The 27,797-nt window shown below is 35.2% G+C and overlaps 1 protein-coding gene across 2 annotated transcripts; it reads left to right on the top strand.

The window, feature by feature from the left end:
- The first annotated feature begins 853 nt into the window (after window positions 1–853).
- lman1 (lectin, mannose-binding, 1) lies at window positions 854–21,244 on the top strand. 2 transcript variants are annotated; one of them, XM_088910381.1, is made up of 13 exons: window positions 854–1,138; window positions 4,057–4,211; window positions 4,294–4,401; window positions 5,624–5,685; window positions 6,733–6,832; window positions 7,098–7,221; window positions 7,360–7,418; window positions 8,065–8,197; window positions 8,846–9,030; window positions 9,404–9,474; window positions 17,831–17,984; window positions 18,263–18,384; window positions 19,004–21,244. In XM_088910381.1, exons 1-13 carry the CDS (start codon window positions 940–942, stop codon window positions 19,038–19,040), a joined length of 1,509 nt encoding a protein of 502 aa, XP_088766507.1. In that variant the 5' UTR covers window positions 854–939; the 3' UTR covers window positions 19,041–21,244. The 2 variants fall into 2 exon arrangements, with proteins under 2 accessions (XP_088766507.1, XP_088766506.1); XM_088910380.1 differs by having other exon boundaries at window positions 8,843–9,030.
- Window positions 21,245–27,797: the final 6,553 nt, after the last annotated feature.

Raw genomic sequence — 27,797 nt, 5'->3', positions numbered from 1 at the left:
GATGGAGAATATACACTACTGTATGTCCTAGCTGCTGTCCTGTCTTATTGTCTGAATGTATTTTCCTGCCCATATACTGACTTGATGACTTCATGTTTGCAAAAGTAATGATTAATATAAAATACAGGACAAGCACTCCTTTAAAACTCTATTCTTCTGTCAGGAAGATTTAAAACTTCATATACAATATAAAATACGGTTCAACTAGCCGGGCTTTCTTGACGATAGAATCCATTCTCTACTAGCTGTATGTCTTTCTGCTTATTATTGTATGTACAATAATGAGCATACAGTAGCTCAGTCCTGCAAGGACTCAGTTAAGGCTGTTCAAAGGCAACTCAGTACAACCCCCACCACATACAGCATCTTATGTTTTTGGACTATAGCTGTGGCTGCAACTGTTTAGGACAGATGTGATAAAGTTAGGTATTAGTCAATCCTTAAATACAGAGGCAATGGCTGAGATTTGGGGTAAAGTTGTAGTTTTATGTCATCACACAGTTTTATGTCATCCTTATTTGCCATAAGGAATTTATAGATTAATTACCAAATGTAACCAAATTAGCAATCATAAACCTTTTTTTTATGTCAGTTTATCTAAAAACATGTACATCGAAAAAAAAATGAAAAAAGTTATTCAAACTTGCTATATAATTCTTACGAGATGGATCAATCAAGAAGTTACCCTACAAACAACAAGTAACACATCTTTAGATTCCAAATTATTAACTGAGATTTTTTATGCTCTGGCAATAGTAAAATAATATATACAGTACACGACTCAACTGAACTCTCCCCCTACCCACCACAGCGCACCAAACCCCAACTAGTGTGTACGTCACCATCCAGCTATAGTCCAATGAGAAAGCGCCCTGTTGGCTGTGCTGGAATTCCCGACATCCCCTACAATCTGCGCTACGTCAGCAGTGGGACTGAAAGATGGCGGTGTCCATAGAAAAGTGCTTGATTGTAGCAGCTAGGTTATTAATATTAACTTTAATATTTCACCTGGTTTCTGCGGACGTTGTTCAGAGCTCCCAAGACTTGCCACATCGCCGGTTTGAATACAAATACAGTTTCAAAGGACCTCATCTTGCGCAGAGCGACGGCACTATTCCTTTTTGGGTGCACACTGGAAGTAAGTTTTTTTGCAGTATTCATACTACACGAGCAGTACCTTTTCTGTATTCATATGTAAGTCAAAATATAGTCAGACTAATAAACACAATTTTCCCGTCATAAAAAGTGCAGGTATATAAATGACACAGGTCGTTGGCTTTTTGTTTGCGCACTGTGCAATCTGCTGTCATTGGAAAAATCCGTGCTGGAACGTATTGGAAATCATTAAATGCAATTTGTGTTTATTTTCCTCTGCATGCAGTACATGTGCATTTCTCTTGATGATGAAATCTGAAACCGTAATGGCGATCATAATATACATAAACTTGAAAAAGGCTACACTGCCAGCCGAGACGTTGTGTGCTTTACTCTTTCAACTTCTCAGTGTAGAATTAATCACTACTGTTTCTTTGCATGGTAATGGTATTATTGTTACCGCGAAGTAGCGCTGCAGTTATTTTTTCTCGATTTGCATGAGTTACAGTAGTGCTTAACGATAAACTATTTGTTTTGTTCAGCTCTCTTTGGAGTGGGACTCTCCAGAACTTCACTTAGATAAAAGTAACTTTATGAAAATGTACGGCAGAAAACATTGCTAATTTTTCTATGTAAACTTACTTCTATAATGGAGTGTCTGAGGTCTTTTCTTAGATTAACCTGACATATTAGCATTTATCTGCAGGCAGCCACTCCAGTAGAAAGTGCTTTCTTTCAGTTCGCAGCTGTCTACAACATAAAAGGCTGGTATGGCTTTCTGTCTAAAACCTTTGGGTTAAAGGCCGTTTCGTGCTGTGCAGCAGCACAGAGCTCTGGTGAAGAGAAGGAAACCAGTCAGTTTTAAAACCAAAATTTAAAAAATTAGTCCGTATGCAAGAGGTATGACTTCGGAGCATTTATCCTTTTCATTGTTTCTTTTAGTTGAGTCAGTGCTCTTGCATTTCTGTTATGTTTTACATTTTTATTCAATATCCATGTTCATTACTTCAAAGTATTGTGTGGCTGCACAGTGTCAAAGTCCATGTAGGTTCACTTTATCTGCTCTGTGACAAGTATTTCTTCCTCAGGTAAAATATCATTGTGCTTGGATGAAGTGACAGCCTGAAATGATCGTTTTCATACTTTCTTTGCCAAACAAGGATTTTTACTACCTTTAATTTCTAAATAAAACTCTTATTTCTAATAGTCTGTAGTATAATCAGTTTTGTTTGTCTGTAGCACAAGCTGAAGGTCATACACAATTTACTGAAGAAAAACAGTTCATTAAAATACTTAAATATAAAATTGTACTTATTTGTTGACAAATCTTTTTATTTTATATAGCACCTTTAAAGGTGGCTTCTCAAAGTGCTTTACAGAATGACAACAATAAAAAATCCACAAGATATGCACAATGAAAATACACAATGAGAGGAGACAGTAAGTGTGGTTACTGAATGCAATAGGAGCAGAGCAGTAAATAATAGAACTAGTTAAGTAAAGGTGGATAGCTGCATCAGCATGCGTAGGCTGCAAAGGAACAAGTAATAGGTCTATTCCATGCTGAAAAGAGAAGAAAGAAAACACAACATTTCACCTCCAAGGCCGAAACATTGTGTTTTCTTTCTTCTCTTTCAGCATGGAATAAACCTACTGCTAGTTGAGTAAAGGCCTTTCTCAAGAAGAAGGTTTGAGTCTAGATTTGAAGGAGTTTAGGGAAGGTGTCTCTCTGATATATTTAGTGAAAGAGTTCCAGAGCTTTGGGGCATAACAGGAGAAGGCCCTGTCACCCATAGAGTGTAGACGGGTTTGGGGGACAGATACTGTAGCATTTTGAAGTTGACACGAAACCTGACTGGAAGCCAGTGCAAGGACTCCAGGATAGGAGTAATATGATCACTAGCACTAGACCTATTCAGGATTCTGGCTTCTGAATTTTGGACATACTTGAGTTTGTTCAATGTGGATTTAAAAACCAAAGCGAGTAGAGCATTACAGTAATCAATTCTGGAGAAGACAAATGTATTGATAAGCTTTTCAGCAACAGTTAGCAATAACGTACGACAGTCTGGTGACATTTCTGAGGTGAAAGAATGTTTTTTTGACAATATCTTGCACATATAGGTCAAATATCAAGCCTAAATCAAATATCCCACCCAAGTTTTTCAATTTAGACTGATGTTCAAGTACAGTACCCTCCACAGATAGGGTTACAGCACTGACTTTACAAAGTTGATGGAGGTGCCAATAAGCATGACTTCAGTCTGGTCACAGTTTAGATGAAGGACATTTTGAGTCATCCATATTTTTATGCAAAATACAATTAGAGAGAATAGAGACAGCCACATCAGTGTCAGGTTTGGTATGGATGTAGATTTGGGTATCTTCACCATAGAAGTGAGAGTTGATCTTAAAAGCAACCGAGTGGAAGCATGTAAATATTGATAAGTAGAGAGCCAAGTATCGGGCCCTGAGGAACACCACACTTAACGAGTAAGATTTCCGACCTACATATGCCAAGAGAGACAAAGTGACAGTGAGCTAAGACTTGAACTATTTAAGAACAGTGTCAGAAACTCCACACAGTCTCAGGATAAGAAATTAAGATATCACGATCAACACTGTTGAAATCAGCACTGAGATCAAGAGAATAAGGATAGAAAGAGAACCAGAATCAGAAGTTATTAGAACATCATTAGTAACTTTGACCAGGGCAGTTTATGTGCTTTGAAGCTGTCGGAAGCCAGATTGGAGGGATTCGAAAAGGTTTTTTGAGGTGGTTATTTAGCTGAATTGTAACAGCGTGCTCTAGAATCTTTGCAAGAGTCAGCTGGAGATGGGGCGAAAATTGTTTGTCATGTTTGACTTTTTTGGCATGGGGTTTTGTTTGGTATGTAGATGGTTCTGTGCACTGTCAGTACTGTGATAAACCATTCATTCAATATGGTCAACATGTTTCAGATGCCATCCCAAGTTCAGATCAAATCCGAATCACCCCATCTCTGAGAAGCCAGAAAGGGTCTGTGTGGACAAAAAACACAGCTGCATTTGAAAACTGGGAGGTGGAAGTAACATTCAGAGTGTCTGGCAGAGGTCGGCTGGGAGCTGATGGGCTTGTAAGTAACTCCCTGACATTTAATCTGAAGATTGTTGAGCATTTCAAGCTATAAATGTATGATGGACATTCTTTCCTAACAGGCAATCTGGTACACATCAGGGCAAGGGCTTGATGGTCCAGTCTTTGGAGCAGCTGACCTTTGGAATGGGCTCGGAATTTTCTTTGATTCTTTTGACAATGATGGGAAGGTTAGTGCAGTAAGAACTTTTTAATTTAAAAAAAATAGGAAATGTATAAATTCCTTTGGGCAACTTGAAATAAAATATATAAATTTCAGAATTATATTGATAAAACAAAGAATTCATATAAAGGTTTAGATGTAAAATGGTCAAATTTGTTTGTTACATTTAAGTAAATGAGCAAGCATTAAATAAAGTTAATACGATAAGCTTATGAATAGTGGTAATATCTTTGTGAAACTGAAAAAAAGTCTAATTTGAAAATGAGTTTCATAAAGGAAAATAACACACACAAGACTAATTAGGTGCTGTCTAACGGAAGTTGATTACAAACCTGTAAAAAAGCAGTAAACACTCTCTCATCTCCATTATAATTTATTACAATTGTCAATATTTTAGCACAAAAGAAAGCTTTATACTTTATGAAAAGGCTCAAATCTTGGGAAAAACAGTGGTGTTGTACACATGTCCCTGGAGGTTCACACTCACTACTTCACTAAAAATCATGCAGTATAAATGTAATCACAAGTGTCCGCAAAGCACACAGATTTGTTACTTCATTCATTTTCCTAAGATGCTGACAAACCTGCAGATTTATCCCATAGGATGGACTGCAGTCCAGTGAATAGTTGGATCAGTGGTAAACTGTTGTGAATGCAAACTGCTGATGCCAAGGTGAAGCAGAACGTCTTGACTAGCCCTTGTTTTAGGGGACAGGTTTTACCATTTTCAAGTACATTGAATAATCATTTCAGTCGATGGAGCAATGGCATTGAATTGAATGTACTGTACTGTGGTATTACCATGTACAACTACACTGTCAACTACTTCCACTGGTCAGTGATGTGGCCTTACACAGATCTTAGCATGATATAATGTTACAGTCATAGGGGTACCTGCACAGTTATCTGTCATCGATTTGAATGTGCAGTAGCTGTCCTTCAGTTGGTCCTCCTGAGTCTGACAATCCTGCCATTGGGTCGTCACACACTGTTGACTGCGTCCGAGTCATTACAGGTGTTTCCTGTCAGTTGCTAGCACAGCTGTGGTCTAGTGATGATGCAGGATGAACACTTAATGCTCTAATGACTTAATGTTGAATGGTTTCTTTCCAGCAGTATATTGGAAATGGGTTTTCTTCCCAAATCTGAAATACAAAACAAGGCTTGAAATTAAATTGGTACCCTTTCTCTTACAATTAATGTGTATTTTCTTAATTTTTATATTTTAGAAAAACAACCCTGCTGTTCTTATAGTTGGAAACAATGGAAAGCTAATTTATGATCATCAGAAGTAAGTATATAAGTTTTGCTTTCATTTCATATTAGCATAGTTTTAAACTTTAAATAAACGTCTTTCGCCCTTACATGTATTAAAACTCTAATTTTATTAGGCTTTCAGTTGACAGCATTGCTATAAAAATAAAACATGACTTTAGAAAACTTGTCATTTTATTGTATTTCTCTGTTTGCAATGTTGTGGTACTTCCTTATTCATAATTTCCTGGTATATTTATCCTATAGTACACTGTGGGGGAGAAAAAACATTTAACAAAGGCATTAAGTTTACTCTCAAGTAACAGATTCAACTGGTAATGTAATTTATCACTTCTGTACCTTATTGGGTACGTAAAGGGGCTACCATGCTGGTGTTTGCTTTCCATCAGTGGTGGATGAGGCATATACAGAAGGGGTTTGTTTCTGATGGGAAAAGTGCTATTTAAAACAAAACAAAAAAAGGAATAAGTTAGTTGATCCTGAAGAACTTTTTCAAAGACTCATTATTCAAGTTGAAGTGCACGCTCTTGCTACCTTAGTCAAATGTTTTCAGTTTTCAGCCCTTATTTCTGCATCTTAATTTGAATAGATGGAAAACGGGTTAGTTGACTTCTGTAATGTTTGCATGTGCAACACACTTATGTGTTTGGGGTGAAATACATTTATGAAATTCCCACCAGTACCCTGGTATAAGCAAACATTTAATTTTACCATTTAAAAGATTGGTGTTTGAATAGAAACAAATTAAACTAAATCTGGAAGAGATTTAGCTTTTATGAAACTGGACCCTGTCTGTGCTACAGGGAGTGTAAATTATGAGGATGTTTTTAATGTTTAGTCACATTCATTTATGTAGACATTATAAATGTATTTTTGCTTCTGATTTGCTCATGGCAAAAATACGTCTGTTATAAGTGAGAATATATTGACATGCAAGATGAATAAGAATGCCATTGTCAGTTCAGAATTGTACATTTTGTTTCATTTAGTTTTTTACTTAAATTTATGAAATCATAGATAATTTTGTTTTGGTGCTGTCTTGTTTTTTACTTTAATCCTATAGTGATGGTTCAACTCAAGCCCTGGGAACATGCCTGAGAGACTTCCGAAACAAGCCCTATCCAGTCAGAGCCAAAATCACATACTACCAGAAGTCATTGACGGTAAGAACCACATAAACAGAATCTTAAGAGAATGAGTCCTTAACTGTACAGTCATTGTATACACCTCGCTGAAATTACTGGAAATAACTGGAATTGCTTGAAACTTAGTGTTATTTTCTGCTGGTATTTTGTCTCATGGCATTATTCTGTTTCTCTATCCAGTTGGGCTCTTCAGTGTCAAGAAAGAAAAAGCAGTATCAGCTTCTTGTATTTTACTGCTAAATACAAAACTTTACAATATTGATTTTTTAAAACTTTTTTTCAGGTTATGATAAACAATGGCTTTACTCCAGATAAGGATGATTATGAATTCTGTGCCAAAATTGAAAATATGTATATTCCAAAGGAAGGGCATTTTGGGATTTCAGCAGCTACAGGAGGGCTGGCTGGTAAGTTTCCAGTTTCTCATTGAAGGACTCATTGTCCTTTAGGGTGTGTTAATTCAGTGATAAAATCTGAGACAAATGAATAATGACTGATTTTTCTATTGCCTGTACAGTAGCTTAAATCTGTTTCTTTTTTTTCAGATGATCATGATGTGCTATCCTTCTTGACATTCAGATTAACAGAACCAGGACAAAAACCGGTATTGTCTTTAAAAGTCAGTCAGAAAAATGAGGGTGACAAAAACAATGACAGAATTTGTTTTAGGACAATACAGCATGGTATACCGTAGGAAACTGTTGTAGCATTGATGCTGTTTGTGAAACCTGATTTAGAATCAAGATAAGAACCATAAAACCATTCTAAACCAATTAGAATCAAGATAAACAATCAATCTCCGAAACCCTATTCTGCACCCTAGTTTTTATAGTTTAGAAATACTTATAAGATATTACAACAACAATGCCTTTATAATCTACAGTGTATAACAAAAAATAATGAAAATTATTCCTCAGATTAATGATTTAGTTTGAATTTGGTTTTAGTTCCCCAAAATACAATTCTTTAAATTAGAGCTTATTGAAAACTGAGGAGGAATGCTGTTGAATGAATGCTCAATTTTCAGAAATTACAGTTTTTGTATCACTATTCAAGCGTTTTTCAGAAATCTAGCTTTGCAATGATCTTTCAAAACAAGATTTGCATCTAGATAGTAAACCTCCAGATTATTTTGAATGTTATATATCCTTTTGAATTCTCCTCAATGGAAAGAGGACTAAAACTTGCAGTTTTTCAGTCATTTAAAAGGCACTTGTTGAATGTTTTATGTTTTCATTTAATTCTTTAAGCCTCCCCCAGAAGCTGAAATTCCCAAAGAAGAAAAGGACAAGTATCAAGAGGAGTTCGAAAGCTTTCGACAGGAGCTTGACAAGAAGAAGGAAGAATTTCAGAAAGAACATCCAGATGTCCAAGGAGAACCTGGTCAGTACTTTGATTTGCTGTGTGGACTGCCTTTGCTGTTTATTCCAGTGTTACTCAAACAGTGGCTTTTTTATTTTGCTCATTTGCAGAATGTTGGTCCAACCAGAACCTTTATATTTTGCTAATCCAGTTCAATTCTTATTGAACTGTAGCTCAATGTAAAATTTAAATTATTAGAATGAATGGTTATAATTTAAAGTATGGTTTTTATACATGATTATGTGGCGTTGATCTGTAGATCACAGTGGTGGAATTTCATTGTTCTTACTTTGATGGTATTGTGAGCAGTTCATCAGATTTTTATATTGGGATGCATTTCCTAGCGACTGTTAGTCTTTTATTGTGAAACTGTTGTTGTTCAGCCAGCAAAGATTTATATGTATGTTTAATGATTAATAAATCCTTATTTATTTTTTGTATTTCAAACACTTAATTGTCCAATTGAATGACTGACCAACAAATTGCATACAGAAGTTGCTTTAAGTATGTCAGATATATTCAAAAAGATGATCTTTACATTTATACAGAAGTGTCTGGTTTAAAATTATTCATCACTGAACAATGCTACCTCATGCATAGTTTGTTTTCCTATGCCAGTTTTTAAAAAGAGAATTGTCGTGCGTTGCCACGACAATGTTTTTTCAGTAGAGGATCTGTACGAGAGTGTGAATGACAGAGAGATCCGGCAGGTGTTTGAAGGCCAAAACAGGATCCATCTGGAGATCAAGCAGTTGCACCGTCAGCTAAGCATGATTCTGGATGAGCAGAGGCGATATGTGTCTGTGGTCACTGATGAGATCAGCCGAAGGGGAGCGCAGGGACAGCCAGGACAGGTACGCACAGTTAATGTGTTGTCATGCACAAACTTTTAACGTCTTTATAGATTCCTACTGTATTCCCACGGGGTAGAGAGGCTTTGTTTTTTCCCCTGTTCTTCTCTTCTGTCCTACTTTTAGTTTATGCAAAAGCGATACTTTGTTGCAAAAAATAATAAAATGGTGGAGGCTTCCTGATAAGACAGCAAGACATTTTAATATCATAAGATTTAGTGAGTATAGCCTCCTGAAGAGTGAGATTCTCTTTTTTTAATATGGAAACAATCTGATAGACACTGTGATGCAGGTATTATACACTTATCAAATGTGTTTGAATATTAAATCATTTGTTTTACTTAAATGCCTATTGTACATATCAATTTTTTTCAAGATTCCCACTCAAGAACTTGACACAATAGTTACAACGCAACAGGAAGTGATGAAAAGCCTAAATGAGATCAGGTAAAGAAAAACAAACTTCTCCTCCTACTATTTTTCATTTTTCACTTCTGATCAATAACTGCACCAATACTCTGTGGGCTGCTGCTTTTATTTTATGCATAATAACAGAAACAAGTGTGTTAAAAAAATTCATTTAATAGCTGCATTTAGAGTTCATACACGATTTAAAATTATTTTTCATTTAAAGAAAGAAAGATTAATTTTAGAAATTAAATATACTGTATTAATTTCTAATTTATAGGAGACAAATTTAAATTGACTAACCTTCTTGTAAATTCTGAGTAACTATATGTAGATGCATCCCTTAGCTCCTGTCTAGAAATTGTGTTTCGTCCCACTTGATAGCTTAGCAACAGCATTTCGGATGAGTTATGGTCTAATACAGATTAAATATTGAACAGATACAGGTTACATGTTGTGCTTTTGTGTTTACCAATGGACTCAAATTAAAATCTTGTAACACTGCTTTTGACTCGGCTAATCCTGATTATATATGAGATTTTCAATTCTTCCACCAAATGTAACATCACTTTGCAGCTGTTTACGACCCATTGTCAATAACATGTTTGTTCTTTTTGCTCTGGTTAACATGATTGTGAAATAAACATGCAGCTCAAATGGTATTGTAATAAAGCACATATATATTAAAGCATGCAGGTAGTACAATTTAAGACTATATAGATATGTAAACTTAAAAAACCAAGTAACATCTGTCCTTTTCAGTTAATATGGATTTCATAGTGATATGGTTTTATAATGTTGCTAAAGTACTGAGACTTTAGTTATTTGTATATATGCTCTTTATTATTATGCAAGATGAGGAAATACATTTGTTTTTAATTGTCAGTTTTATTAATTTACAATTTTTGCGTTTTCCATTTTTGTCCGTTTTTCCATGTAGTATGCTGTTATCAGAAAATCTTGGTATTTGAGAGGGTTAGGTACCTTGAGGTTTCAGCGAATGAATTCATGCATGAATTCAAAAATGTGGAGTATAATACCTCTTGAAGAAAATAAGGTATTCATCCACAGCTTGCAAAATAAGCTTTTCCTATGCCAGTTTTTAAAAGTTTTTGTAAGAACTGTTAATGATTTCAGAAACAGTATTATTATTTATTGGTAGTAAGTAGTTCTAATGAGCTGGAAACTTAGTGTTGTATTCCCCCTATAATTCAAGTTGCATGTGCAAACAAATTAGATCACTGTGATGATATTAAAGCTTTTATATTAGAAAAAGCTTATTACAACTTTTTTTACAGTATTTTTTTAAAAGGGGGCCATCCTTCGGATGAGACGTAAAACCAAGGTCCTGACTCTTTGTGGTCATTAAAAATGCTAGGATTTTTCTCGAAAAGAGTAGGGGTCTTACTCCAGCATCCTGGCTAAATGTACCCTTAGCTTTTACCAGTCATGGCCTCCTTAAAATCCAAATCTCAATTGGATTCATTACTCTCTTCTCCTTCCTACTGATAGCTGATATGTGGTGAGAGTACTGGCGCACTTTGGCCGCTGCAAAGTGCATCATCCAGGTGGGGCCTACGTGTTGATAGTAGTGGATGGGAGTCCCCATTACCTATAATGCGCTATGAGTAGAGTGTCCTGAAAAGCTCTATATATAAGCATAAGGAATTTTTATTATTATTACCTATTATTAGAGTTTTTTTTTTCATTCTTAGTAGAGTGCTTTTTCTTGATTTTGCATCTTGTTTTTATTACTATTAGAAATGCAATGTTACTGGACTGTAATAAATTTTATTACCGCACACAAATAGACAAGAAATTAAATTGTGTACTTACTCTAGCCCCTCTCTGCCAACTGTATTACTCCTGCAATTTGTCCAGTTCTCTTATTTCTTTTCATATCCTTTTCCACAAAATATATAAGAACTGAGACTGTGATAACTAATGGGAACATGGATTTTCTAAATGAAACTGAGTAAAAAATAACCCATGATCTATTGCTACATAAACATTAACTCTTTGTAGTTAAGACATAACTGTGTTAACAGAGACTGATGCAGGTCAAGTGAAATACTGATCTCCTGCTGTGCAGCCCACAAATAGATAAATTTGGTCTGCGAATGTGGAAAGAGTGAACACTGAAGATTTTGCTTGAAATCCCGAAAATTGAACTGGCAAATATTGAGGTTTTAGTACATTAATGTTTGATTGTAATTGGTGCAAGAAGGTTTAAATTTCTTCTGTTTCTACATTGTGTGAACGTGTTTTACTCAAGGCTGGCCTATTGCTCTGTACATATAAAATCAACTTGGGGAGTCTGTGGATGTTAACTTTGCATACAGTGTTGTGTTGTGTTCAGACAGTTTGCTTTTTGTTGTTGTGAAACTGCTAAAGCTAATTAATATTGACATTCCCCTAGTCTGTAACAACAGCTCTTAAAATTTATATAACATTATCCTGAAAGGTGTGTCTTGTAAAATACAAGTTTCTTCAACGTGCCTGGGTCATGTAGGGATTTAAACAAATGCACATGAAAAAAGCTACAATTTTTCTGGCGGATGTTCATTTTAATTTAGTAGTGCTTATAAAAACAACGTAAAATGTTATTTGACAGCTTTGCAGCAGCTTTGTTGCTTTTCTTCAGTTCCAGTCTACATAATGTTAGATATGTTGCATTGGTGTTAGTTATCTATAGGCTCTTGTACTGAGTCTTGCATAATACATCTCATTAATTTTCACAGCAACACTTGTTGACAAAACAAAACAATTGAATTGAGAGCTGTAAATGTTGTTAGATGATAATTTACTATAGACTGCACACACAAAATTCGAGCTTGACAAACTAATCACATCTTAAGCGATTACATTTTTGTGATATTGAATTGTGATTATAGTTCATTTCTTTGTCTAGTTCATGATACATAAAGTCCTTTCATACTTTTGTTTGTGATTGTTTCTCAATCTCAGTTCCCTAAGCTTAGGTTTTATTGTGGTGATTGAGATTTGTCTCTTTAATGTTAAGTAGGTCCTTTCCAGTAGATAAAGACTAGACCATTTAATAAATGTTCACTTGCTTATTTAAGAGAGCTTTATTTCTAATATTCTTTTTAAGTTTTTTTTGCTAAGGAAATAGATTAGATTTTGTTTTGGTCATGTGCCCAGCTTTGGGATGTTTTTCTTTTTACACAAAGCAGTGAGAGTCAGAAGTCTGAAGGTCACATCTTAGTGCTGTAAATATACTTGAAGGATTACTCCCTCTTTTTAAATTCTATCCATTCTATATACAAGAACATGAGCATCATCTGATTGCTTTCTTGATACTTTATTCCCAGAGGAGTACATACTTATTTTCTCCAATCAATTTCCTTTGTCGGTAGTCTTAAAATTTCTAATCATCTTACATTTTGAAAAAGAGAAAAAAAACATTCCTCCTGGCAGCAATAATACAGCGTAAGAAAATGTAATTTCATCAGAAACATGATCTTAATTTTAAGATGTGCTTTTTATTAAGAAGATTAGATTTTCTTTTTTTTAATACGCCAAAGTAACTTTGGTTAACCAAAGGACTTTCTCAGTGAACATTCCTTTGATTGTATGAGAAAATGCTTACAAGTCTTTTCAATGTTCTTTCCTTAAATAACTCTAGTTGAAGTTTTTAAATAATTTCAATTTCATCTTAGTAATCCAAGTTATCCTTCAAGCACTTGTTCATGTATTACACGGCTACATTTTAAAGAAAATCCACTTTTTAAACTCCCCAGAAGATTGATTTACTCTCATTTTAAGAACTTATTCCAAGGTGGTAGTTGATTCGTACATTTTCTACATGTCTTGGAATTCCCCATTTTTCTTTTCTTTATACAAAATTGTAATCATTGTCTTGTAATTCTAAAATTACTTTTTTTAATTGGAGAGAGTAATCTTCATTTATTAAGATATACATGATTTGTATGGCATCATGCAAGTTTACCTGGCAGTAATTACCGAGTCTTCACAATAGTTATTTTTATTAAGGCTTTTATATAAATTACAGAAAAAAAATAAATAAAAATTGCATAGTATTAAAATGTAGTTAACTGACTACGTGTAAAGAGGATCCATTTTTTTCCCCAACATCCAGTTGATGTGACTTTTTAAAAATTATGAGTGATTACTTAACTTAACATTCCCCAGTAGTAAGGCAACCTTTACATCTCATTTGAACTGTTTTAAGTGAGTAGTGATTCTGGTTGTGTTAAAGGGGAACTGCAATCCTAATTTCTTAGACTGGCTGTTAAATTTCGGTAACAAAATCCATTTATTGATGGTACAAAACAATGTACAAATTTCAAATTAAGCACAAAATCATTAACTTTGTTTAAGTACCGTATGGTCCCAATGTCGTTGCAAACTCCTGTTCTTGCCACGGGTGAGAGTGGAAGTTTGTGCGAATTGTGATGTAGAACGGCTCTTCCTACTCACTAGTCACCATAATGACTAATGTAATGCGATGTATAAGCAAATAAGTAAAGGTTGTGTGGCTGACATTTCACTGCAGAAATGTTCCAACATGATCTGCATGCAGAATTAGCAAGTAAGTAGTATTTATCAGCAAAAAAATCTCAAAGTCAAGAGCAATTTTTCTACTGGATTAAAAGATATGTATTCACAAGCCTGCTGCTTGTTTATAATATAATATGGCCACCTCACATGACAGGAAGTTTTGTTGCCTCATTCTGAATCACAGAATATGGTGCTGCGCATACCTGGAAACTTTGTCTGTTTTGTGATGTACACAGTAATGTGTAAAACATCCAATTTACATTTTACTTTTATTGTGGTTTTGAATGCATTTATCAGTGCTGATTCTTTCTAACCTCGAATTATAAAAATAGTATTGCAATACCCCTGTAAGTCTAGTAATAATGAAAGGGTCTTAATTCAGCACATTTGAACAAAACAGTTACCACAAACAGAACAGGATAATCCAAATGCCTTTACAGCACTACTCTTACTTTAATTGTTTGGTAATTCTTTTGTATTCTTTCTGAACTTTAAAAGTGAAGAGGCTTGCATGCTTTAAACTTTTTCTTGCATAACTGGTGGTGTATTTTAGTAAAAACTAAAAGGAATGCTGGTCTACTTATGTTGTATTCAAAATTAGATGTTAATGCAATAATTGCAGTTTGCAAATGCAGGCAGAGACCTATCAAGTAATTTTGTAATTTAAGAGGATACAGTGTGGATTTTAAAAGGAAATGTGAAGGCAAGTTGAGAGTGATTAAAATAATTAAAGGGTATATTTACCGTTCATGGTGCTATATAAAAAATAATTATTTTTTTTCCACAGGAGAAAATAAGCAGGAGTGATGTATTAAGGTTTCTTTCCAAATATGCGATTATATTCTTAAGGAACACAAGGCTATCTAAATGGTTAAAAATCAGACTGAAGTTTTAATGCCTGGAATCATATACTGAGCTGTAGTGTATTTGTGTATTTATAATGTTATGTAGAAATAACAAAATTGCAGTGAAATACTGATATATTCAAGACGAAAACAGATGCTGTATAATGTAAGTGTAAGAACTACTGCAGGAATCGATAAAGTGAAATTCTGAAGTATTGTTGTATTTTATATATTTAATTTGTAATGTCTAGCTGTGATTAAAACATAAGACATCCCATTTTATTTTAACAGATGTCAAGATCAGAACAGAATGCCAACTTAATAGATCTGATTGTTCTTTGTAGGGTTAAGAAGACCCAAATGAAATATTCTGCAGGATTCAAGACAGATTAACAGGAGACAATCGTTCAAAGATCAAAATCATGATTGTGTGATTACTTTATTAGTAGGGTAGGGATTAAAAGCCACATGAGAAATGTCTCACTAATCTTCTTTAAAACAGAGGAGAAACCTTAAAGTAAGTAGGAGATACTAATTAAAAAATATTTACTGACGGAGCATGTGTCTTGAGAAAGGATTAATTTAACAATCATGTTTATCTTGTCACTAGCACTGACTTTAACTGTAAGATTTTTAAGAGGAGCATGGCCATTTGAGAGCTGGAGAAGAAAAGGATCAAAAGATTAAGGAAGGCACAGACTTCAAGCTGTAGCATAAAGCTTTAAAATATAGGTTTTATAAGGAAGTTCTGTAGTGATTCCAAGTCCGTTTACTTGAAGTGCCACAACCAGACCTAATGCCAGTTTCTAAGACTTAATATTGCTTGTTAAGTGGTGAGGTAATAATTAATCCATGCTCAGAGCCTACATCTACTGGCTTCACAAGCACTGTTACATTGTGATGAAATTACAAATACACCACTGCAGTATAATGTAATGCTGTTGCAGAGCAATTTCAGTTGTGATCAGAAATAATGCCTAAAAGTCTTCATTATCAATTTAGAAAAGATATGACAAACATTTCTCAAAGTTAGAGGTTTTCTCCAGGATTTTTGCATAAATAATATGCAGGAATTGGAATTATTTTCACTGCGTGGAAGAATGCAAATTTCATCAAATCAAAGTTTATTTATCAAATGCACAACAATACAGCGTGCAGCAGTAGTTGCTGGCAATGAAAAGTCTTTTCCGCGAGCTCACAAAAATCACAAGAATCACAGAAATCATAAAAATCACAAAAACACAAAAATCACAAAATTGAGGTTATGAAAATAAGGTTACATAATAATAGATGTAATAGAAATGGAATAAAACTCAATATGAGTAGAGCTGCTATGTGTCCATGGTGTATGCAATATATACAAGTAGTGCGGTTATGCTGAATACAGGTAAAACTGTTTAGCCATTACAGGTGATTTGCTAAAGGAGCTGCAGGTTGGCTATTTAGCAGTCTTATTGCCTGGAGGTAGAAGCTGTTCTGTAGTCTGTTGGACTTGGACCGAATGCTTTGGTACCATTTACCAGACGGTAGGAGGGAAAACAGTTTGTGACTGGGATGACTGGGGTCCTTGAGAATGGACCTGGCCTTCTTCAGACATCTAGCTGAGTAGATATCCTGGATGTTTGGTAGCTCACAGCTGGTAATGAGCTGCGCTGCCTTCACCACCCTCTGCAGTACTTTGCTATCCCGGGCGGAGCAGTTCCCATACCAGGCAGTGATGCAACCAGTCAGGATGCTCTCAATAGTGCACCTGTAGAAGTTGGCCTGGATATGTGATGGCATGCCAAACCTCTTTAGCCTACAGAGAAAGAATAGGCGCTGCCGTGCTGTTTTGACCACGGTGTTGGTGTGGTGGGTCCAGGTTAAGTCCTCTGAGATGTTGACTCCCAGGAACTTAAAACTGCTGACCCTCTCCACTGCAGTCCCACTGATGTAGATAGGTGTGTGATCTCCTCCCTGGTGTTTTATATAGTCCACAATCATCTCCTTAGTATTACTTATGTTCAGAGAGAGGTTCGTTCTCCTGGCACCATGCTGCCAGGGTTTCAACCTCCTCCCTGTACGCAGACTCTTCACCATCTGTGATCATGCCGATGACTGTTGTATCGTCCGCAAACTTAATGATGGAGTTTGAGTTATGCCTGGCGACACAATCATGGGTAAATAAGGAGTAGAGAACAGGGCTAAGCACACAGCCTTGTAGGGCTCCAGTGTTTAGAGTCAGGGTAGAGGATATGTTGGTGCCCACCCTCACCATCTGTGGACGTTCTGTCAAGAAGTCCAGGATCCAGTTACAGAGGGAGGTGTTCAGTCCCAGGTCCTGGAGCTTGATGACAAGCTTTGAGGGCACTATGGTATTGAATGCTGAGCTGTAATCAATAAACAGCATTCTGATGCTGTTTCATATTCATATTGTGATGGTAGCGATGTATTCAGTTTTATTCCTGAAAATCATTAGTGTTGTATATTTTACCATATCTAGATGGAAATGGCATTTGCTTTATTTTGATTTTATACTGATAGAGTAAGAAACAGTTGTGGCTCAGATAACCACTGGAACTTTGCCTGGTATCTGGTGTGACGTGTTTAATCTTGATAAATATTGGATCCTCTATCCTAAAAATTTTATCTGAGGCGTGCTAAGGATTTATGCAGAGAAGGAAAAGGCGAAGGCATATATTCTCAGCATATTGTTGTTTGAACAATGTTGAATATGATGATATGAATAATATTTTTTTCAGTTCTATATGTACAAAATTAATATTTTCATTCACATTTTAACTAAACTAACTAAATTTTAATTTGCATTACGGATGTGTTAATAAGAACTATAGATGTCTTTATTTTATAACATGGTATACTGTGAAACGGTAGGTTATCAAAACTGACTCTGTGCTCCACTATCACTTAACTATTGTTCCATCTTTGACAAAGAAAATGCAAGTTATAGAATAATGTCACTTTAAATTTGTGAGTTTTTTTTACAGAGCTGTACAATTATGTTTCAGGAGTACGTTGTCGGATACAATGAGACAAGTGGGCTCTGTCCATAACCAAGGGAACTCAGCAGGAACCTATGAGACTGTCCAGCACTTCAATGACATTAAGGAGCACATTCATTTGGTGAAAAGAGACCTTGACCATTTAATACAGCGTAATGGGGTAAGTGCATATTCAGATCTAGGCACGTTATTTTGAAAAACATGGGTACTGTAGATACTGTATTTCTGGGAAAGGACAAAACGTATCTGCCTGAAGCACAACTTGCAGATGAAACTTGATTTATGATGTTGGTTATGGTTTCTGTCCTTTGTTTTCAAATGTTAATTTTGATATGTTTATTGTGCTTTTACTTTTATTCGTGCATTTGAAAATTGCCCTATGCTATATAAAGTATTATTTTGTACTTATCTATAGTGATTTATTCTTTTTGTATGTAGGGGCCAGGTGAAAAGACTAAATGCCCAGACGTTCCTCCATTCCCATCATGCCTTTCCACTGCTCACTTCATCATGTTTGTTGCGGCTCAGACGGTCTTGTTCATTGGTTACATAATGTACAGGTGAGTATGTCCTGCATATTTCTATACAAGACCTACCCCATGGTAGGCTATGTATTGAAAGGGAATTAGAAATATTGTATATAAAATGTAATTAAAATATCAAATCTCTGCTACACTCATCTAATTGTTGGCTACAGCTGGGGAGATCCTAACATGATCATGGATAGCTCAAGATTTGTTCCAGATTCAAACCAGCAATGTCTGGAGGCTGAGGCCTCACCTATATTCATAATAGGGACCTTTTCTGCTGTTCCGACTTGTGAACGAACACAGGGAAATTTGAAAAGATGCTTAATGAGTCCTGCCCTGGTCCTCTAAACGGGCTTAATCGCAGTGCACTCAAGTGGCTGCAGACAGGCAAATCTCTTAATTTATAAAGGATAAACTCTGAAAGATTCATATATTCCAACAGTTTTACTTGTTATACTACTTCACCTATATGCTGGCCAGGCCTTTCCTTATTGTGAAGTGAACAGTAGCTTTTCTTATGTCATGAAAATAATAGAATTTGTATTATGGGAGACAAAAGATTTGATACTTCATCATTAACTAATGAAAATGGTTGTTAAACAAAGAAGCTGCTGAGCTGTACATGTTTATGCATATATTTTTTTTGCAGAAGTCGACAAGAAGCAGCTGCCAAGAAGTTCTTTTGATGAAAACCCCTGTTTATCTGTGGAAAAATCTAAAAAAAGAATTGTGTGAATGATGTCAATTTTTAATTTTTTTTCTCAAAAGTTAAATTATTGTACTTAAAGAATATTGGTAGAGACAATTGTAAAATTTTAAGTTCAAATTATTTTTCTTGGTATGTTTGATCAAAGATGTACGTGACGTTTTCAAGAATGTTTGCAAATGTTTTGTTAAGGATTTGTTTTCTCCTGTGTGTTATGCTGTTATAATTCAGTCAGATTTTCTTATAGAAATTGTCCATTATAACAAAATTTGTTAACCACTGTCCATACACGTAGCTTACAAAGCTATGGTGAATTCTAGAAAGAATGAAGCAGACATACAGTAGATGTTATGTAAGCAGGTATTACATCTAATGAATTCTGTGAATTACTATTGAGAAGTCCCAAAGCAGCATTTAAAATTAACAACTGGTGGTTAGTTATTTTGTTTTCTAAATCAGTGCTATTTTCAGGTTTCAACACAATTCTGTACATTTGCATTGCAATTTTTTAAAATGAGAAGTCATAAATATAAGTTCATAGATCCACAATTAACAATTTAAAATTATGTAAACCTTTCTATAGTTCAGCTAAAACATTTCAGTTGATGTATATACTATAGCTGAAATGTAGAATTTCTTTCAAAAGAACTTGAATGGAACTCTTTATGAGTCAAATCAAAAAAGATCTATATTAGCAGGAAAGCAGATTCTGCTAATCCAGGATGGTAACTTGCAGAAAACTGAGCAGATTTTTGACAGTGACTTGAATTTTTTTCAGATATTTTTGGATCTACTTAAAAAAGCAACATTTAGAACACAGAGAATTGATAAAAGACAAAACTGGATTTTTTCATGTGACCTTATTCCTAGAGTTTCCATTAAACCCTTTTTTGCCTGCTAGAGATTCTTCGATTTTACTGCTCGTTTAAGTTGCACCAGTATGAACGATTGGTTTCTGTCAGTGTTTTCAACAAATATACTGTCAACTGGTATTGTAGTCTAGATTGTATACACATGAACTTTGAGTTACAGTGTGGGGTGGTGCATAAATTCCAAAGCAGAGTTTAAAACCTCACTTCTAGAATGGATGGGAATGGTTTTCTTTGGTTTCTGACTTTTCTTAGAGAATTTTCTGCTGTTTTATTTGCTCAAATATGTACGTACTTAGTTGTGCTCTGTAAAATTTTGTAAAGAGCCTTGACTGCCGAGTTCTGCAATGGTGTTTCTCTGCACCCTCTTGTCTAATTCAGTCTAAATTTTGCATCGCTGACACCTGCATGTTTGTAAGAGCCCTGCTTGCACTGAGTGAACCTAATATGCAGACAGTCACGAAACTAGATACAGGAAGGTCAGGTTAAATCTGGTCCTGTCCAGGTAACTTTTACTCCTACTGCATGTTTTTCACTCTCCAGTCCCAAAAGTAAAGTGGTGGTTCCTCTGTGGATGTAGCCAGAAGCATACATTTTAACTGGGAGTGAAGCGATGCCTGACTTAACCTTTTCACTTCACATGCAGGGGAAAAAACGCAATCTTAGGTCACATATAAAGAACATCTGTTTTTGAATTGTCTTCTAAATTCTTAATTTGCTCTTTAATTTTCAGATAAGACTGAATTTTGAAGCATTAGACTTTTGAATTCTAAATAAAGCTGGAAACAGTAGTGGTAAAATGTGTAGAAAAAATACAAAATAAGCTGTCTGTAAAGCCAAGGTAACTTTTACAACTTCTAAGTTGTGAGGTACAACATTACAACTCAGGGACGAAGGCATGGCATCAGTGCCATGTTCAGTATAGTGCTGTAACGATGCTCAGCTTGCAAGTGGTCAAACTCTTCAGTTATCTCTGTTCTATTCTCTCACCATGCTGCTTAAGTGTCAGTGATTTCTGCCATTACAAAGCTTTATAAACTACCATTAAAAATATTCCTTTTGATTAGCCAAATTGCCACTACCAGTATTGATATTGAAATTAAAGATTGGTTCCTGTCTCTACACTATTGCTTACATGCCTTCCTGTTTTTCCGTACTCTGAAATTTGAGTACTGAATGGAATTACGTTTTATTCTGCCATCCCAGACAATATTTTTCTTTCATCCTGGTTATAAGAAATGTTGAAAGTAGATATTGATGTTGGTCATGTTGTGCTTATAGCTTTCTATTAAAATATGCATCAGTGCTGGTTTCCATAATTTCTATAGTAAAAGTGTTAATGTGGTAAAAATCCATAGAAACGTTGTGATGAAATTGAAAACAGAATGCATCAATGTGATAAATTAAGAAATTAATCTGCACTGCATTTGTAAGATTTTAATAGTATGAAATAAGGAACTGACCTCTCCAGGTCTGTATATACTATTTCATGACTCTTAATACCCACAATGTCATAAACACCGTATTGTCTTCTGTGTTTTTGCGGTGGTGACAGTACAGTAGGAGAAGGAAGTTCTGAAAACTACATAAGGTTAGAGCTGACAGGAGACCAGTCTGCCTATCTGTTGTAGCTCATTTGGTTGCTGATTGGTCATTGATCTGAAGATCTCAATCCAGCTGCTTCATGAAAGAAGCCAAAGTATCTGCACTACTAGATGACTGGGTAACTTGTTCAGAATCCACACTTTGAGTAAAGAAGTACCACTTTTTTTCAATTTAAATTAAATTTCTTCATAATTTCCATTTCTATCCCTTGGGTGTGTCACCTATCAGTCATGTCTTTGGCAAAGGCAGTGCACCTGGTCTAACATAGTGGTGTTATGATTTGCATTTGCTCCTACTGTTAGCCAAATTGGATATCATAAAAGGCAATCATAAACTCGCCAAGCCAGGTTGTCCGCAGCGTCCTCGGAGATTAATCTCTAGGATTAAAACCAAACAGTTGAGTGGATACAAAAATACTTAGTTATCTTCTAGGGGCATGTCTGGTCATCATTAATCTTGAGCTGCAGAAGAGAATTATACAGTATAGTATGTTTCACACTTTGTGATATTCCTGGCATACAGTATGTCCAGTCAGCTAGTCAGAAAACAGCATTCTTTTATTTTCTTTCTACTAACATTGTACAGACTATTTCCAATTTTTTAACATGTTCATTTGTAAGTTGATCACTCACAGCTGCTGTGAGGTGAGAAGGTGAGGGCTGTGCTCATTCTCCTGTATCGCTGACACTTGCAAGAACCATCCATCATTTTTCACAGTGCAGGTGCCACAGTACCTACAGGATAATTAGTGTATTGATAAGAACAATAATATGGTTCTCACTGTCAACACCCTGACAGCGTAGATGACTGGTAAGATCACTTTACATTGCAAACCAAGACTAGGGTGGCCAGCTCAACCCTGCTCATCTCCAGTGTTGCCTGGCTAACTTTGCATCACTACTTGGGGAATTCCAGTCACACTGTCATAGCTCAGAACTGAAAGTGATGTAGGGTATATAAGGCTCAACCTTGAACCTGAATGAGTCTGGTAGAGCTATTTTGGAGACTTTTTAATTTGTGTGCAATTTAATTTCACCGACAAAGGCATTTTTAAATCTATTACTACTCATAAACTCATTTAATGACATGATGAAGCACGCTTATGATTCATTGCAACTAAATTTGTTCTGTTGCCTTTGTGTGGCATGCAACACTGGAATCTGTCTGCAATCGAACTGTCTGGTGTTGACATATTGTACATTTTTCATATTCTGTATTCTTGCATACAAATGCCTAAAAAGTAATAGTGTGTATGATCCGTAGACAATCTCATGATCTGAACAGCTTTTTTCTTACTAAAATCACTTTCTTTGATATAATTCTACATTAGATACAAATGGTGTGTCTTCCCTGTCCTGCAATATTTTGTTAGAATGTAGAGGAGTAAATTTAGTACTAGAATACCTACAGCTACTACCCTCCTGAGATGGGTAAATCTTACAAAGCAATGAACATTTCATGTAAATGCTAAACCCTAGCAATCTGTGGAGCATTATATAAGAGTAAATGACAGAGAATGTATTAATTGGACATGTAAGGACACTACACATAGCCTGTAATTACCTGTGGTTCTGACATTGCATAGAAAAAACAGAATTAAGGGAGTCTTGCTGGAAGTGTTAGCCATCCAAGGATTTATGAGACTTGAAACTAATAGGATGCACTTAAAAAGTAATCACATAATGACTACTACAGGGAAAGATAATACTTGTCCATCAATTTTATAACCAGTTTATCAAATACAGGGTCACAGGGCAGCAGGATCCTGTCCCAGCAAGCAAAAGGTGTAAGGCAGGGTACACCTTGGATGAGATTATTGTTTTTATTTTCAAATCTTTTTTTCACTCCTATAAATATCACTTTGTTCTATGTCGGTGGTTCCTGACCCTGGTCCCAAGGGATCTCTGTTTTTGTTTCTACCAAGCTCTTAAACACCAGTGATAATTTATTTCCTTGATTAAAAAAATAACCTACTTCAAGCATAGTTTGATGTAACATATGGGACTACAGTTATGTGTATTACCTTCTCAGCGTGCTTTTAAGTGCTCCCTCATTTTGAATAAACAATTCATAATTTCTCATTTATCTGTTTAAGAAAGAAATTTTAAAATCTTAAAAATTTAAATCAGTTCATCTGTGATGAACAATTTATCTGGAACAGCCCCACATACAGTACACCTAAATCTCAGACTTTTGTTGCTGGAACCATCCTTTGTTTCCTATTTACAAAAGCCTTATAAAAAGCAATTGAAATAACAGTTTCCCTGGAAAATATATCATAAATGGAACATTTTTCCAGTTCATGTGCTATTATGGGTTTTTTGTTTTTAATGTGCGGAAAGTAGCTGGTCATTTCATTTCCCTCACTTTGCCCAAATAAAATAGCAGCAGTTGATATACTATAATATATCACAAAGTAAATGATTAAAGTATCTACAAGGATACAAGATAAAGATTGTATCTACAAGGTAACTGCTTTGGTCTGTTGGTGTCCTGTATGACAGGCTGCAGTACGTCTATTTATCTATCAAGTCTCATCTGCTAAACACCACGTGACAGAGATGGTAACCTCTACGCTACCAAATTTCCACAAATTGCTAGTGTCATTGCATCAGATGATGAAGTCATTCATCCTTTTTTATTTTTTTTTATTTTCATAGTACCAGCCAGTGAGGAAAAATAGCACTTGAAGTGAAAATTAAAGTGCATTGCAATCCCATAATGAAAGTAATACTTTCTGGATTCAGCTGTGGAGTTTCAGCTGCTAAAATGTGCTCCAAAGCCTTACCATTAGTAAAATTAAAGCATGCGGAGTTTTCAGCATAAATAATCCTGGATTGATAGACCTTTCTGTCTATCTGTATTTATTATCAGAAGAGGATTACACAGAAATGCAAGGGAAATACCCGTGCATCTGTCACACTGACCTCTTCTAATGTTCACACAAGACAAACACGGTGATTTGTTTGTGTTTATTTGGAAAATAATGAGCACTAGACCATTGAAATAAACTTGAATGTTTCATATAGTAGAATCTTCACATGTGGCTTAAAGTCCTAACATAACGTACACGTATAAACAGAATGGTTCTCATCTAATCTGTGCTCTTAACTATTTAATCAATCTACTTAAGCCAATTCATTTTCACCAGTGAAAAACAGGTGATCGTTTCAGAGAGCTGTAACACTTACCAGACACAGGTTTCCTGGAGTTGAAGGCTCCTAAATATGTTAGAGGTGAGAAATTAAAACAAATACAATATGGAATAAGATTGATAAAACTATTTAACACAGGTACTGCAGGACGGCATGAAGCCCAACATCCTTGGAACTGTGAAGTCATAGCAGCTGTGAATATCAGATACAAATGCTATTTTATGCAGCATCAAGGTTACTGATCTGAGTAAATCTGGTTGAACCAATAAACCAGATTATTGTTATCTGTATCTATATCTGGTAAATTTAAAATAACGGTGGTTAAAATAAAAAAAAAATGCTTATCTAAACTATGCTGTAAATAATACATAGAATAAAGATGTGGCATATGTTCACAGAGGCAGCCTGCACAAATAAAATTGTTTTTTATAGAAAAGATCCTTGCAATGGAAGTCGTCTTAGATGCAAACATAGTTCTCTAATAGTTCTGGCACATGTTTCCCAATTACTTTTCTACATTTTAACCCTTCTGCATTGGTGATGGAATATTAAAAACAAGGTGCATGCAATAAATATTTACAACTTTTTCAAATAAATTGATAAACATGACATAAGTCATAAATGTGACTTTGTGACCAGTTAATTTCAATATTTATACAAATGTATGTGTGCTCGTTATGTTATTAAAAGTATTATTCACATTTTTTTGTACTGGTCACAATTCTTCAAAAGGCTTAATTATTTGCAGAGGTTATACCAACATTTTCCAAAACTGTAAACCTGCATTTTTTATTTTCTTTTCCCTGTATGTATATGAGTTCTAGAGGAAAGCTGACAGTGGGACTTAGCTTACCATGATTTAACTGGAAAGAATGTCTGGCAGGCTCAAGACACCAGGGCAAGTTTTTTTTTGATTGGGATATCCTTCTGCAAATTCAGAGTTGGACATATGAATATGCAAAAAACAGCAGCCGCCTAGAAGAGACAAGAAAGTTAACAGTGCCTCAGATGTCTCTGAATGGAAATTGAAGCATACTGGAATGTCCAGACTGAGAGCTATCAGTGAATGACGGTGATTAATCTGTCTGTATCCTGAAAATCTGACCAGTCTGAAAGAAACTCTCCTGGTGCACTGGAAAAATGTCAACTAGGCTGTGATATAAAAATGTGTTTTTTTCTCAATGATTTCTCATAAAAGAGAGTATGTATCAAATAATATGACTTTGCTGTGCGGCTTTAAATTAAATTATGAAATCATTTTTCAAAATGTCTGAAAGAATGTTTTCATTTGATTGTTCCAGGACAACACAGTTCATTTCAGTAGTAAAGACCAAATCCTGATGGATTTGATGTACAGATTAAAATGTATTAATTTATTTGGGATAGTTCACCTGGCTGAGAGAAGTGAGAGACCTCTGTGTTCACTAGGAATGAGCCAGGGAGCAGTTGCAAGGGTGTAGATAGGGGAAGAGGTGCAAGACAGAAGTGCAAAGGCGGCTGTTAGAAGTGAAATATTTACATGTAGGAAAGCAGAAATGAATGAGATTAAAAATTGGCCTCCTCCCAAATGTATGTTTAAAGAATCTTTGAATGCTGGATTTTGTTCTAGCATACCATTGCTTTGTACAGTACTAATTAGAACACTCAAATACATGTTTCTAACTGGCTGTATCTTCATTGTGGTACTACAACCAAACATTGTAAGTACACTTTTTTTAGTTCTTGATCAATTTAAGAGTTTCGAATAATACTTGTCAGAACTCAGATATTTTTCTGACTTGAGGACCCAAGTTTGAATCCGTAAATGTTTCTTAGAGCATCAGCTGACCATATTTTGACTTAACATTCCATACATGTAATATCATCACATTCCATAAAGGTTATCTTTATTGCATAAATATAGTATGTAATGTCATATACAGTATTCAGTATTAGAACATATCTCTGTATGCCAGTATTCCAATTCCTATTTCATTGGTCTGTGTGAAAAACATGACTAGCTTTAACTTGCTTAGAACTGCACTACTGGAGTCACTGAATCGAAGATGTGATCTCTCTTCTACTGTCCTTAGATGCAGATATCTTGTTTTTAAATGATCAAATATAAATATTTCTGTTCATTTTATCCTAGGGATTTTATTAGAAACTTTCTCTGCATCTTTCCCCATAAAAAAACAGTTAAATGTGTTTTTGCTGAGTATCTTAAAGTATCTCAAAACTACAGGTTATGAGGTACTGGAGCATTTCATACTTAGAGACCAAGGCTATGAAATACAACCCTTATATTTTATTATTTTTTAGCCTTTAAAAACTTACATTTTTTAGTTATCTTTTTAATAATCTATTTTGTAATATTAGCTGTTTTTATTTGTTTCCAGAATTGTGAAAGGATGTGTATGTTCACATAACATTGTACATCTATTATAGGTCTGAATAGTTCTTAGTACCAGATATGAAGCTCTCTTTAGGCTGACAGGGCTTACTACAGTATGTTTATTCGCCTCCACTAGTATAGAAAACGCTAGTTTTCAACATGGATCCTGAGTTTTCAAATATAGCTTTATATATTTTACATTGTAAGGCCACTAGTCCTTTTATCAGTGACTCGCTTTACCCCACTGTTGTATTGAAAAAGCCATTCTAATGTTTTCTGTGTGCCTGTAACATATGGAAAATGTTTAGAGACTAAAAACAGGATTAGAACATGTTTCCAAAAAAAGATTATATTTTCACTGCAACATTATTTTTCCCCTTAGATGGCCAGCTGGATAATCTTAAACCTAAACGAGAAAGAAGATAATATCATAGTAGTTTTTATAATTTGGATTTAACATCATTCCCTATGTTAATTTTGCCTGGAAAGGACCAGCTTTCAGCTGCCTAGATTCATCTCCTTCTGTAAAAAGTGAGCGATGTTCATCATTCTCCATTCTATCTTCCTCTCTCTTCATATGAACATATGAGCAGGAAAACGTCTGAAATAACGTCAGCTCCTTTCTTGAGCGATAAATCACAGCTGTTAATCCTTTCTTTCTTTCTGTGGCTCAGCAGCATGAATGTACAGCAAATCTCTTTGAACCACTCTTGTCAGCACGTGGGTTGCTTCCA

This window comes from Atractosteus spatula, chromosome 3 (genome assembly GCF_055471065.1).
Source record: "Atractosteus spatula isolate fAtrSpa1 chromosome 3, fAtrSpa1.hap1, whole genome shotgun sequence".
In the NCBI taxonomy this organism is placed as follows: domain Eukaryota; kingdom Metazoa; phylum Chordata; class Actinopteri; order Semionotiformes; family Lepisosteidae; genus Atractosteus; species Atractosteus spatula.
The sequence above is the reverse complement of the archived record's forward strand: the minus strand, read 5'-3'. Positions and strand labels throughout refer to the sequence as shown.